The sequence below is a fragment of the Lampris incognitus genome, chromosome 18 (genome assembly GCF_029633865.1).
Source record: "Lampris incognitus isolate fLamInc1 chromosome 18, fLamInc1.hap2, whole genome shotgun sequence".
Classification (NCBI taxonomy): domain Eukaryota; kingdom Metazoa; phylum Chordata; class Actinopteri; order Lampriformes; family Lampridae; genus Lampris; species Lampris incognitus.
In genome coordinates, this window is record NC_079228.1 from 40920916 (window position 1) to 40935613 (window position 14698).

The 14698-nt window shown below is 44.9% G+C and overlaps 1 protein-coding gene across 1 annotated transcript; it reads right to left on the reverse strand.

Annotated features, from left to right (window-relative positions):
- Nucleotides 1–272: 272 nt before the first annotated feature.
- Nucleotides 273–13237, reverse strand: psmb8a (proteasome 20S subunit beta 8A). The gene is made up of 6 exons (XM_056298164.1): nucleotides 13058–13237; nucleotides 12051–12192; nucleotides 7154–7265; nucleotides 6023–6152; nucleotides 5198–5402; nucleotides 273–1061 (listed from the first exon to the last, which is right to left on the reverse strand). The coding sequence occupies exons 1-6, from the start codon at nucleotides 13205–13207 to the stop codon at nucleotides 973–975; spliced, it is 828 nt and encodes a 275-aa protein (XP_056154139.1). The 5' UTR covers nucleotides 13208–13237; the 3' UTR covers nucleotides 273–972.
- Nucleotides 13238–14698: the final 1461 nt, after the last annotated feature.

Genomic DNA, 14698 nt, shown 5'->3' on the forward strand with positions numbered 1-14698 from the left:
TTAAAACCCACTATCTTTTATTGTCTCTTCATCATTTTTGCTACCTCACTTATTTTTTCTACCTCACTTATTTATACTAAATGTTGTTTGTTCTTGTTTTTATCTTGTTTTTTTTAATCATTTACCTTGTCTAGTGCTGCTGGTCTGAGAGTCACCAAATGAAATGTTGTTGTGTGCGCACAATGACAATTAAGTATCTTATCTTCTTATCATACTGTTGTATAATATATAGAGTCAGCCCACGTTAATGATTACAGGACAGAGCAGGAACGTGGAAAAACAGGTTTTATGTTCATCTGTGTGTTGTTATAGAGGACTGGTTATAGTGTGTCTGTGTCATCCAAACAAGGAAATAAAATGCTCTCTGAACAAAGCCATCTTCATCTCAGTAGCAGAACCATAAAACTTTACAGTATAATATGACAAACAAAACTGATGAGGAGTGGGGATACAGAACTGCTGAGATATGGAAAATATGATCAGGATAATCATAGATACTGACAAAAATCACAATATCTACTTAGATTTGCAAAAATACCATGTTTAAGAATTCAGCTGAGGATCATTACATTGAACTCTTTGGTTATACAAAGTACAGTACCAAACCAGAACTGTTGTGAAAAAGTATAATATCAAACCCAAACTAATTTTTAACATCATGTTATGATCAGTATTTCGGACCTCATTTTGTTAGACATTTTAGGCAGTTGATTCCCATTATCATTAATTTTGACACCAAAATTGTGTATCATGACAGTATGTGTATGACAATATTCAAATTACATCCCAATATAATACCACTGAAAGACGATAACCAAAAATATTGAGTTGTCACCAAACGCTTGGCCACAAGTCCCAGCAGCGGCTAATATGAATGACTGACAGCTCAGACTGAGTGGTGTGAATGGAGGAGTCCCACCAGGGATACGTCTTGCATGAGCATCACTGCAGGTCACAAACACTCTTCATCTGTCAGAACATGCCCTTTCTGTAGCGGTGGATCAGCTCTGACACATCCTCCTTACACACCTTTATCCATCCATCCCCCTGCATGTGGTACACTGGACACACACACACACACAGAAGAAATTAAGCAACTTCAATGTGTCACACACAATAGGTCCATCCACTTTTAAGAATATGGTATTTTCTGTATTTTTAAACACTTCCTCTTCATTTTACTTTTAAGTGTTTGATCAGGTGGTAGATACGAGAGAGATGCTGCACCTGGATGGCAAAGGAAGGATCATGAATTGCTCATGAATATGAGTGGCTGATGTTCAAAAACATCCAATAATTATATCAAACTTGATTTGGTTAGGCTTAAATTTAGACAGTGGTTAAGTTTAGATAGTAGTCAAGTTCAGGGTTAAGGTTATCTCATCTCATCTCATCATCAGCCACTTCGGGATCGGGTCACGGTGGCAGCAAGCTAAGTAGGGCACTCCAGAAGTCCTTCTCCCCAGCAACACCCTCTAGCTCCTGGGGGATCCCAAGGCGTTCCCAGGATAGATTGGACATGTAGTCCCTCCAGCAAGTTCTGGGTTTACCCTGGGGTCTCCTCCCAGTTGGACATGCCCAGAAAACCTCCAAAAGAAGGCGCTCATGAGGCATCCTAATCAGATGCCTGACCCACCTCAACTGGCTCCTTTCAACGCAAAGGAGCAGTGGCTCTACTCCGACCTCCTCCGGATTTCAAGAGCTCCTCACCCTATCTCTAAGGCTGAGCCCAGACACCCCACAGAGGAAACTCATTTCAGCCGCTTGTATCTGTGATCTCACCTTTTCGGTCACTACCCAAAGCTCATGACCATAGGTGAGGGTTGGAACGAAAATTGGCTGGTAAACTGAGAGCTCAGCTCCCTCTTAACCACAACGGTCCAGTACAATGTCCGCATTATTGCTGATGCTGCACCAATCCACCTGTCAATCTCTCGCTCCATCCTATCCTCACTCGTGAACAAAACCCCGAGATACTTGAACTCCTTCACTTGAGGCAACAACTCATCCCCAACCCGGAGGGAGCAATCCACCATTTTCTGGTAGAGAATCATGGTCTCAGACTTGGAGGTGCTGACTCTCATCCTGGCCATTTCACACTCAACTGCAAACTGCCCCAGTGCACGCCAGAGGTCGAGTTCTGAATAAGCCAACAAAACCACATCATCTGCAAAGAGCAGTGATGCAGTTCTGAGGTTCCCAAAACAGACACACTCCTCACCTTGACTGCACCTTGAGATCCTGTCCATGAATATCACAAACAGAATCGGAGACAAGGGTCACCCTTGGCGGTGTCCGACACCCACCAAAAACGTGTTTGACTTTGTGCCGAGAATGCTGACACAACCCTCACGTTGGTCATACAAGGACCAGATGGCTTGCAGCAACTGCCCGGGACCCCATACTCCCACAGTAGCCCCACAGAGTGCTCCAGGGTACACGGTTGTAAGCCTTCTCCAAGTCCACAAAACACATGTAGATTGGGTGGTCAAACTCCCATGCCTCCCTCAGCACTTCCACAAAGGTAAGTAGTTGATCTGTTGTTCCACGGCCAGGACGGAATCCATAATGTTCCTCCTGGATCTGAGGTTCGACAATCGGTGGAACCTCAGATAGAGGTTAAGTTAAGGGTGAATGTTATGGTTAGGTTAAGGTTAGAGTTAAGGTTAGTTAAAGGTTAAGTTTAGAGTTAAGGTTAGATAGAGGTTAAGGTTAGAGGTTAAGTTTAGGGCTAAGGTTAGACAGTGGTTAAGTTTAGGGCTAAGGTTAGATAGAGGTTAGGTTTAGAGTTAAGGTTAGAGGTTAAGGTTAGATAGAGGTTAAGTTTAGAGTTAGGTTAGATAGAGGTTAAGTTTAAGGCCCAAACATACTCGGGCGGAACGTACGCAGAGCGGACTCCGCCGGACTAAAAGCGGACTGTCAGCGGCGCGGACTCATCGTGGTCGTAAAATCTGAGCTGTGCGCGCACAGGGCTTGCGAACGTCCGCTTTTAGTCCGGCGGAGTCCGCTCTGTGTACGTTCCGCCCGAGTATGTTTGGGCCTTTAGAGTTAAGGTTAGATAGAGGGTAAGCTTAGAGTTAGGTTAGATAGAGGTTAAGTTTAGAGTTAAGGTTAGATAGAGGGTAAGTTTAGAGTTAGGTTAGATTGAGGTTAAGTCTAGAGGGTAAGTTTAGAGTTAAGGTTAGATAAGGGTTAAGTTTAGAGTTAAGGTTAGAAGGTAAGTTTAGAGTTAAAGTTAGATAGAGGGTAAGCTTAGAGTTAGGTTAGATAGAGGTTAAGGTTAGATAGAGGGTGAGTTTAGAGTTAAGGTTAGATAGAGGTTAAGTTTAGAGTTAAGGTTAGAAGAGGGTAAGTTTAGAGTTAGGTTAGATAGAGGGTAAGTTTAGAGTTAAGGTTAGATAGAGGGTAAGTTTAGAGTTAAGGTTAGATAGAGGTTAAGTTTAGAGGGTAAGTTTAGAGTTAGGTTAGATAGAGGTTAAGGTTAGATAGAGGGTAAGTTTAGAGTTAGGTTAGATAGAGGGTAAGTTTAGAGTTAGGTTAGATAGAGGTTAAGTTTAGAGTTAGGTTAGATAGAGGTTAAGTTTAGAGTTAAGGTTAGATAGAGGGTAAGTTTAGAGTTAAGGTAAGATAGAGGTTAAGTTTAGAGTTAAGGTTAGATAGAGGGTAAGTTTAGAGTTAAGGTTAGATAGAGGGTAAGTTTAGAGTTAAGGTTAGATAGAGGGTAAGTTTAGAGTTAAGGTTAGATAGAGGGTAAGTTTAGAGTTAAGGTTAGATAGAGGGTAAGTTTAGAGTTAGGTTAGATAGAGGTTAAGTTTAGAGTTAAGGTTAGAGGGTAAGTTTAGAGTTAAGGTTAGATAGAGGTTAAGTTTAGAGTTAGGTTAGATAGAGGTTAAGTTTAGAGTTAAGGTTAGATAGAGGGTAAGTTTAGAGTTAGGTTAGATAGAGGTTAAGTTTAGAGTTAAGGTTAGAGGGTAAGTTTAGAGTTAAGGTTAGATAGAGGTTAAGTTTAGAGTTAGGTTAGATAGAGGTTAAGTTTAGAGTTAAGGTTAGATAGAGGTTAAGTTTAGAGTTAGGTTAGATAGAGGTTAAGGTTAGATAGAGGGTAAGTTTAGAGTTAAGGTTAGATAGAGGGTAAGTTTAGAGTTAGGTTAGATAGAGGTTAAGTTTAGAGTTAAGGTTAGATAGAGGGTAAGTTTAGAGTTAAGGTAAGATAGAGGTTAAGTTTAGAGTTAAGGTTAGATAGAGGGTAAGTTTAGAGTTAAGGTTAGATAGAGGGTAAGTTTAGAGTTAAGGTTAGATAGAGGGTAAGTTTAGAGTTAAGGTTAGATAGAGGGTAAGTTTAGAGTTAAGGTTAGATAGAGGTTAAGTTTAGAGTTAAGGTTAGATAGAGGTTAAGTTTAGAGTTAGGTTAGATAGAGGTTAAGTTTAGAGTTAAGGTTAGATAGAGGGTAAGTTTAGAGTTAGGTTAGATAGAGGTTAAGTTTAGAGTTAAGGTTAGATAGAGGTTAAGTTTAGAGTTAGGTTAGATAGAGGTTAAGTTTAGAGTTAAGGTTAGATAGAGGGTAAGTTTAGAGTTAGGTTAGATAGAGGTTAAGTTTAGAGTTAGGTTAGATAGAGGGTAAGTTTAGAGTTAAGGTTAGATAGAGGGTAAGTTTAGAGTTAGGTTAGATAGAGGTTAAGTTTAGAGTTAGGTTAGATAGTTTAGAGTTAGGTTAGATAGAGGGTAAGTTTAGAGTTAAGGTTAGATAGAGGTTAAGTTTAGAGTTAAGGTTAGATAGAGGTTAAAGTTAGATAGAGGTTAAGTTTAGAGTTAGGTTAGATAGAGGTTAAGTTTAGAGTTAGGTTAGATAAAGGTTAAGTTTAGAGTTAAGGTTAGATAGAGGGTAAGTTTAGAGTTAGGTTAGATAGAGGTTAAGGTTAGAGTTAGGTTAGATAGAGGTTAAGTTTAGAGTTAAGGTTAGATAGAGGTTAAGTTTCGAGTTAAGGTTAGCTAGAGGTTAAGTTCAGGGTGAATGTTAGGGTTATGTTCAGGGCACGTTGTCATTGTGTTGAAGAATGTGTCATTTGCTTGAATATGGGTGGGAAAAAAATAACATTGCTGGTGCTCATGAATTATTCATGTTCCTTCCTTCACCATCTTAGGAAAAAAAGCACTTTCCCGGGACAGCTTTGCCCACCATTTTCAGAGTGTACTCACTGTTGACCACCCCGCCAGAGTAGGCGTCGCGGTGTGTGGCGTGAGCGATGCTGCGACGCCCAAGTTCGTATGCCTCCTCCACCGTCATGTCCTCCCGGTAGCCGCTGTCCATCACGCCGTAAGCATAGCTGTTTCCACAGCCGGTGGAGAACATGCTGCCCTGCAGACGCGTCCCGTTGTCGTCCACGTAGTACAGACCTGGACCCTGGACATCACCTTGTGGTTATATGTGTGACAGGAATGGCACTTCTTTGCCTACAGAAGCTTTACTGGCATGACCGCAGCATAATGTGTAATATTCTACTCATTACTTTATTCACATTATTGGGACTTGGTTGTTCTGGCAGAGCAGAGCAGTGGGATATTTCAGAAGGCAGGATTAGCAAATTAGCCAGTTAACCTCTACTGGCTTTTTAACCTCCTGGTTAATGAGCCATTAACCAGGAGGTTTGGGCTATGACTTAGCCATACATATACACCTATGTTATTGCTAGCAAAGAACAACGTTCAGGAAGCAAAATTGCTAATCCTGCTTTGTGAAATACCCCCTGGACACAGAGGCAACTAGAGCTCTGCATGTGTTCGACTCTCAGAATAACGCAGCAGAACGACAAAAGTACTTGGACAATGAACTTATTACCTGTGTTTAATCACGCTACATGATGCATCAGCGGCGCTTAATGTTTAGGTAAAGAAGCGTTAACATTAAGAGCAGGACAGACGATACCACAACTACATTTAGACAACTTATTTGCTGAGGATCACTTTCAAACTACTGACTTAGGTGGTACTTCAAACTGCAGACACTGTGGGGGGGGGGGGTACCTGTTTGTCCCAGCCACAGATCATGCTGCCCATGGACAGGCCCATGCCTCTGTAACCCAGCATCATGTTTGACAGCAGCTTGGAGGCGGCAGCCACTGAGATCCTGTGGTTGTGTCTCAGCTGGTACAGCCTGCAGGACGGGATAGTCCGTATCAATGATTTGATTAATCAGTCTGTCAGTCAGATCATCAATGAGGCCATCAACTGGTTGGCCAGTGGAAGAGAGAACAAACACAACTGGGTCTGTTGCAACACGTGTTTGGCTGCATGGTTGTGTATCTTGATGATGACGTGTGTAGTGGCCCACATGGCCCAAAGGCCAAAGAAAGAACTGCATAGTCCTTATTTCCCCTATTGCTATACTCTACCACACACAAATAACATCTATCTATCTATCTGTCTATCTATCTGTCTATCTATCTGTCTATCTATCTATCTATCTATCTATCTATCTATCTATCTATCTATCTATCTATCTATCTATCTATCTATCTATCTATCTATCTATCTGTCTGTCTGTCTGTCTGTCTGTCTGTCTGTCTGTCTGTCTGTCTGTCTGTCTGTCTGTCTGTCTGTCTGTCTGTCTGTCTGTCTGTCTGTCTGTCTGTCTGTCTGTCTGTCTGTCTGTCTGTCTGTCTATCTATCTGTCTATCTGTCTATCTGTCTGTCTGTCTGTCTGTCTGTCTAATCAGTTGACTATCCAATGAAGTACTCTCTCCCTCAGTTGCTAAGTCATTTCACTCCAAGTACTGACAGACGGACAGCAAATGAATGACAGACTTGCAGAGATGTGGAACTGCACTCAGTCTCCCAGTTTCTGTAATAACGAAGACAAACTGTAGTGTATTGTGTTCTTGACTCTTTTCCTTAATTGGGCACACATGGCATTATGGGTAGTAAATCTACACAGTGGCATGTTTGTTACTGGCTATAGAGGTGTGTGTGCTGTGGTTCCAACATCAGACGGTACACTCTGAGGCAGCGTCTGAGTGATGACTTGTTACACAGGTGAGGTTAAAGGTCCTGGCCATATGACACAGATGGTTGTCACCTCTTCCTGCCCATCTGTGTGTGTTACACGTGGACTCTATAATGGGTCTGAGTCTATCCGTTCAGCTCTTAGTGACTGACCTGCATTCCTTGGCCAGCAGCCGTTCCCAGTACTGGCAGTCAGCAGCAGAACCCGACATGGTGCCCAGCAGGTAAGGGTTGATCTCTATCACTTTGTTGGCCTCCTTGGATGCTGCAGGACATTCAGTAGGGGGGAGTGGTGGCATGTGGAGGTGGATAGAAGGGTTTGGGGTAGCAGGTGTCAATCACAACCATGGAAACTGTGAACTATACAATACTATGCTATACTAAACTGCACTATTCTGTACTTCCCCGTACTGTAGGCAGTTAGTCTATATATATCTGCAGTCACTGTATTGTTTATAAGGGTGGGGTACCTGCAGTCACTGTATTGTTTATAAGGGTGGGGGTATCTGCAGTCACTTTATTGTTTATAAGGGTGGGGGTATCTGCAGTCACTGTATTGTTTATAAGGGTGGGGGTATCTGCAGTCACTGTATTGTTTATAAGGGTGGGGGTATCTGCAGTCACTGTATTGTTTATAAGGGTGGGGGTATCTGCAGTCACTATTGTTTATAAGGGTGGGGGTATCTGCAGTCACTGTGTTGTTTATAAGGGTGGGGGTATCTGCAGTCACTGTATTGTTTATAAGGGTGAGGGTACCTGCAGTCACTGTATTGTTTATAAGGGTGGGGTACCTGCAGTCACTGTATTGTTTATAAGGGTGGGGTATCTGCAGTCACTGTATTGTTTATAAGGGTGGGCTACCTGCAGTCACTGTATTGTTTATAAGGGTGGGGGTATCTGTAGTCACTGTATTGTTTATAAGGGTGGGGACACCTGCAGTCACTGTATTGTTTATAAGGGTGGGGTACCTGCAGTCACTGTATTGTTTATAAGGGTGGGGTACCTGCAGTCACTGTATTGTTTATAAGGGTGGGGTGCCTGCAGCCACTGTATTGTTTATAAGGGTGGGGTACCTGCAGTCACTGTATGGTTTATAAGGGTGGGGTACCTGCAGGCACTGTGTTGTTTATAAGGGTGGGGTACCTGCAGGCACTGTATGGTTTATAAGGGTGGGGTACCTGCAATCACTGTATTGTTTATAAGGGTGGGGTACCTGCAGGCACTGTATTGTTTATAAGGGTGGGGTACCTGCAGTCACTTTATTGTTTATAAGGGTGGGGTGCCTGCAGCCACTGTATTGTTTATAAGGGTGGGGTACCTGCAGTCACTGTATTGTTTAAAAGGGTGGGGTACCTGCAGTCACTGTATTGTTTATCAGGGTGGGGGTACCTGCAGTCACTGTATTGTTTATAAGGGTGGGGTACCTGCAGTCACTGTGTTGTTTATAAGGGTGGGGTACCTGCAGTCACTGTATTGTTTATAAGGGTGGGGTGCCTGCAGCCACTGTATTGTTTATAAGGGTGGGGGTACCTGCAGTCACTGTATTGTTTATAAGGGTGGGGTACCTGCAGTCACTGTATTGTTTATAAGGGTGGGGTGCCTGCAGTCACTGTATTGTTTATAAGGGTGGGGTGCCTGCAGCCGCTGTAGTGTTTATAAGGGTGGGGGTATCTGCAGTCACTGTATTGTTTATAAGGGTGGGGTACCTGCTGTCACTGTATTGTTTATAAGGGTGGGGTGCCTGCAGTCACTGTATTGTTTATAAGGGTGGGGTGCCTGCAGCCACTGTATTGTTTATAAGGGTGGGGTATCTGCAGTCACTGTATTGTTTATAAGGGTGGGGGTACCTGCAGTCACTGTATTGTTTATAAGGGTGGGGACACCTGCAGTCACTGTATTGTTTATAAGGGTGGGGTACCTGCAGTCACTGTATTGTTTATAAGGGTGGGGTACCTGCAGTCACTGTATTGTTTATAAGGGTGGGGTGCCTGCAACCACTGTATTGTTTATAAGGGTGGGGTACCTGCAGTCACTGTATGGTTTATAAGGGTGGGGTACCTGCAGGCACTGTATTGTTTATAAGGGTGGGGTACCTGCAGGCACTGTATGGTTTATAAGGGTGGGGTACCTGCAGTCACTGTATTGTTTATAAGGGTGGGGTACCTGCAGGCACTGTATTGTTTATAAGGGTGGGGTGCCTGCAGTCACTGTATTGTTTATAAGGGTGGGGTGCCTGCAGCCACTGTATTGTTTATAAGGGTGGGGTGCCTGCAGCCACTGTATTGTTTATAAGGGTGGGGGCACCTGCAGGCACTGTATTGTTTATAAGGGTGGGGTGCCTGCAGTCACTGTATTGTTTATAAGGGTGGGGTGCCTGCAGCCACTGTATTGTTTATAAGGGTGGGGTGCCTGCAGCCACTGTATTGTTTATAAGGGTGGGGGCACCTGCAGTCAGGTGAGACTGAAGAGGTCCCTCAGATGGTGATGCAGCGTTTGTGTCGATAAACATGGTGTCCAGGTGAACTGGCTCACCTGTCTGTGAGTTCCTTACCTGGATTACTGAGCAGCATCAGTGCTTCATTTTAAAAGCCCGGTGGTCGCGGGCTTTGTGGGTGGCGAGGCGCAGAAAAACAGACTATGGAGAGCGCAAGCTGAGAAACCTTCGTCAGTTAACCAAAAGTTACTCCCGTGTTTTGCTTGTATAATTTTATATCCTTGATTCGGTTAAGAGGACATGTATTACACGTCATGTTTATGATTTCCACACACGGTTTTAATGCCGTTTGCATCGTGTTCATGATGCTCATTAGCAGAGTTTAGTTAACAGACAAGGTGCCGATGGGAGCCACCGGTTAACTACCAGTTAGCCACCGGTTAGCCACCACTGCCCCTCGTGCTTCCGATGGCCTCGCGGTCTCACCATCCCACTTCTGACACCAGTGTAGTGAATTCGGGGGGGGGGCAGTCCGGCAACCGCCACAGCCGGGACGCGAACCCGGGTCTCCCGCTCCACAGGCGACTACGTTAACCAGTCGACTAAAGGGTCCGACCCGTTAGCCAAGGGCTAGCAAGTCTTATTCATCCGCGCACGTTACAATATCAAAAATTATTTAACGTATCAGTAAAAGTATCGAGGCGAATGTAGCCCAATGTAACGGAGTAAAAGTACGTATATTTTATCACAAATGTACTCGAGTTAGGGTAAAACGTATTCTGCAAAACAACTACTCTTAGAAGTACAATTTATTAAAAAAAGTAGTCGGGTATATGTAACGGAGTAAATGTAACGCGTTACTACCCACCACTGCGTATTGGACGTTACGTGTGTTTGATTGAAGCGTTACTTCTTATGATCAGAGGTGCATGCTTTGTTTTATTGACAACACTGTGTGTGTTTAAATGAAAATAACCAAGCGTATAGCCGATGTATTTTATTTGTTGTTTTGACAATTTGAATAAATTCTTGAGATTTAATATTTCTAAAATTGTCTCTAATGTGTGTGCTTATTACCGGGATGTCTTCGAAAATAGATGGTTAAATAACTTCGATAATTACATAAATGTTTTGGAGGATATCTACGTATTTCATTGGTATATTTTAGTTTACTTATTATAGATAAAAGACTGAAAGTTGATCAAATCTAGGGAGGCCCAAAAATAATCACTAATTAGCTGTAGACAACCGAGTAATAAATATCATCGAGAAAAGAACTCAGGGCCTTGCCCATAAAACATAGACATGAGGGTAGGACTGCTACACTATCCCACCCTCTCCTATCCTATCCCATCCTCTCCTATCCTATCCCATCCTCTCCTCTCCTATCCTATCCCATCCTCTCCTATCCCATCCCATCCTCTCCTATCCTCTCCTATCTCATCCCATCCTCTCCTCTCCTCTCCTATCCCATCCTCTCCTATCCCTCCTATCTCATCCCATCCTATCCTCTCCTATCTCATCCCATCCTATCCTCTCCTATCCTATCCCATCCTCTCCAATCCTCTCCTATCCTATCCTCTCCTCTCCTATCCCATCCTCTCCTCTCCTATCCCGTCCTCTCCTCTCCTATCCCATCCTCTCCTCTCCTATCCCATCCTCTCCTATCCCATCCCATCCTCTCCTATCCTCTCCTATCTCATCCCATCCTCTCCTATCCTATCCTATCCTATCCTCTCCTATCCTATCCCATCCTCTCCTATCCCATCCTCTCCTCTCCCATCCTCTCCTATCCTCTCCTATCTCATCCCATCCTCTCCTCTCCTCTCCTATCCCATCCTCTCCTATCCCTCCTATCTCATCCCATCCTATCCTCTCCTATCTCATCCCATCCTCTCCTCTCCTATCCCATCCTCTCCAATCCTCTCCTCTCCTCTCCTATCCTCTCCTATCCTATCCCATCCTCTCCAATCCTCTCCTCTCCTCTCCTATCCTATCCCATCCTCCCCAATCCTCTCCTATCCTATCCTCTCCTCTCCTATCCCATCCTCTCCAATCCTATCCTATCCTCTCTTCTCCTATCCCATGCTCTCCTATCCTATCCCTTCCTCTCCAATCCTATCCCATCCTCTCCTATCCTCTCCTATCTCACCCCATCCTCTCCTCTCCTATCCCATCCTCTCCTATCCCTCCTATCTCATCCTATCCTATCCTCTCCTATCTCATCCCATCCTATCCTCTCCTATCTCATCCCATCCTCTCCTCTCCTATCCCATCCTCTCCTATCTCATCCCATCCTCTCCTCTCCTATCCTATCCCATCCTCTCCTCTCCCTCCTATCTCATCCCATCCTCTCCTCTCCTATCCTATCCCATCCTCTCCTCTCCCATCCCATCTTCTCCTCTCCTCTCCTCTCCTCTCCTCTCCTATCTCATCCCATCCTCTCCTCTCCTATCCTCTCCTCTCCTCTCCTATCATATTCCATCCTCTCCTATCCCATCCCATCCTATCCCCTCCTCTCCTACATCACATGTTGTGCTATACTATAGGGTTCCTCTAGTCCAGATGTAGGAGCCCTTGTGATTTACTTTTGGCGTCTCTGGTTAGATTTGTTACCTATGTAGCTTCCTGCTGAGGCTCTGGAGTCCACTGCCACAATGACCCCATGTCTGAATTTGAAGGCCAGGGTGGTGGTGCCGTGGTTCAGGTCAATACACACCTTTCCATCGCAGCTGCATGACTTGAGGAAGTCAGCGGGCTAAAGTGAAAGGGGACATCACGTGGAAATCAAAAACATGTGCTTTTTATAACGTCTAACACTGCTTTACTGTCACACGTTACTGATACTATGTGTCAATCTGAATTTACTTTGTGCTTTCATTCGCCTGTTCACCGCCTATTAGTGACCTCAGACACACTTACACTAAATGTACTTGACATGACAATTATGTGATTATTGTGTAGCAAATCTGCTACTACTACTACTACTACTACTACTACTACTACTACTACTTCATATAGTTCTGCTATGATGTGGTTACTGTCGTGTCAATGTACAATTTCTACCACTTTCTATAGTCCCACTATGGTATGATTTCCATGAACCAAATGTACTTCTGGTACTACTACTTCATATAGCAATACCGCGTCATGGTTACTTTGTAGCACATGTGCAAGTGCTAAGACATATACTGCTGTGATGGGGTTACTATGTAGCAAATGGCCTAGTGCTACTGCTGCTTCTTATTGTACTGCGATATCACTGTTGTATGGCAGATGTACTACTACTCCGTACAGTAGTACTATGATACGACCGAGCTCATCTGGAAGTTGCTGATGTGTCGACTCTTCAGGCGGACGCGTCTGCTATAAGATTACAGGACGCGTATTTGGGTCAGATACCAACCAACCCACGCTGTAATTTGCATCACTGCACGGTTTTATTAGCTCGTGTCAGTGAAAAATAATGCGATGTATGACATTTCGCGCGCGCGCGCGCGCGCGCACGCCGAGTCCCGCAGACGCGTAAAACAGCCGCGGTCCGCAGCCGATGGGGGCGCCGAGCTCCGGGGTTCAGCAAGCGGGCGTCTGGGCGGCCGCCCGCCGGGTAAGAGGGTACTCACGTCTGCGCCCAGCGGCACCACGAACTCCGGAGTTTGACTCCCGAAGCTGTAGTGGCCGGATCGCTCCATCAGCCGGGTCTGACTTGGTCCGAGTACCTGTCCACGGAGATCCGGGTGCGTCCTGTAACCGCTCACCTCAAAAAGAGCCATTACCGGATCCGGGGGGGGGGGGAGAGAGAGAGAGAGAGAGAGAGGGAGAGGGGGGACGATACAAATGTGAAGGCGGCCCGGACGGTAACTTCACATCCACCCAAACGTGGAGAGGACGCAGCGGTGCGTCGAGAAGCGCTTCCTTGTAGGCAACAAAGAAATAGAAAGTGAAAGGGATCGCGAGGTCAACCGTCACCCCAGCCTTTAAACAGGCAAGACCCCGTACCATCACCGAATCGGCTGGGGGGGAGGGGGTGACATGTTTTGGGGGTTGTTTTTGCTTTTTGCTCACACGTTAATTGAATAAGTGGCTCAAACGTTCACGTTTTCCAGCCTGAATAAAATGGATTAAATAAAACCCGTCCTTAGCCAATAGCAGAGCAGATACGCCGTGTCGTCATCGGTGAGCGGGCAGAACTCGAGCTGGCAGGTTGTGAAGTTGAACCATGCAGTGTGTGAGTCATTCTGTCTCCCAGCCCAGTGGTTCTCCACCTTTTTGGGGTCCTGGACCCCCTGCGTATTTTTGATCTACCCTGAGGACCCCTCCACCTGATCTTGGGGGAGGGGGGTTGCAATTTGGTAGAAACAGTAGAAACTGCATTTTAAATTGCATTATAGCATTTATTCCCTCTTGGGGCAAAAATAAGAGCTTTCAGTTGTAACTTAGATGTAGTTAACAAAACAGAATTCTTATGCAGTAACTTTCAGATATATGTAACAACACAGAATATGTATTCAGTAACTTTCAGATATACACTCACTGGCCACTTTATTAGGTACACCTTGCTAGTACCGGGTTGGACCCCCTTTTGCCTTCAGAACTGCCTTAATCCTTCGTGGCATAGATTCAACAAGGTACTGGAAACATTCCTCAGAGAGTTTGGTCCATATTGACATCATAGCATCACGCAGTTGCTGCAGATTTGTCGGCTGCACATCCATGATGCGAATCTCCCGGTCCACCACATCCCAAAGGTGCTCTATTGGATTGAGATCTGGTGACTGTGGAGGCCATTTGAGTACAGTGAACTCATTGTCATGTTCAAGAAACCAGTCTGAGATGATTCGAGCTTTATGACATGGCGCGTTATCCTGCTGGAAGTAGCCATCAGAAGATGGGGACACTGTGGTCATAAAGGGATGGACATGGTCAGCAACAATACTCAGGTAGGCTGTGGCGTTGACACGATGCTCAATTGGTACTAAGGGGCCCAAAGTGTGCTCAAAGGGGCCCAAAGTGGTGGTGGTGCTTGAGCCTTTTTCCCCGCGGCACAGTGGAGCTCCATTTCATGACGTGCAGCTCCTTCTTGCACGGATTTCTTCCAGGAGCGCCTGTCCAGTGCAGTGTGTTCCCAGTTGCTCGGTGGGATGTTGAATTTCTCCAGACTGGTCTTGGTATTGTCCTTTGAAACGTTTCTTTTGCCTGCCGGGAGCTCGCTGACCTTCCTTCATCTGGGAGTACAGGATCTGTTCGGGGAGATGTGTGTTGGA

Coding starts and splice junctions, on each gene's coding strand:
- psmb8a (XM_056298164.1), bottom strand. CDS start 13,207: ATGGCTCTTTTTGAGGTGAGCGGTTACAGGACGCACCCGGATCTCCGT. Junction 7,266..12,050: donor CTCAGCAGGAAGCTACATAG/GTAACAAATCTA, acceptor AATGTCCTGCAG/CATCCAAGGAGGCCAACAAA. Junction 5,403..6,022: donor TCTGTGGCTGGGACAAACAG/GTACCCCCCCCC, acceptor GGTGATGTCCAG/GGTCCAGGTCTGTACTACGT.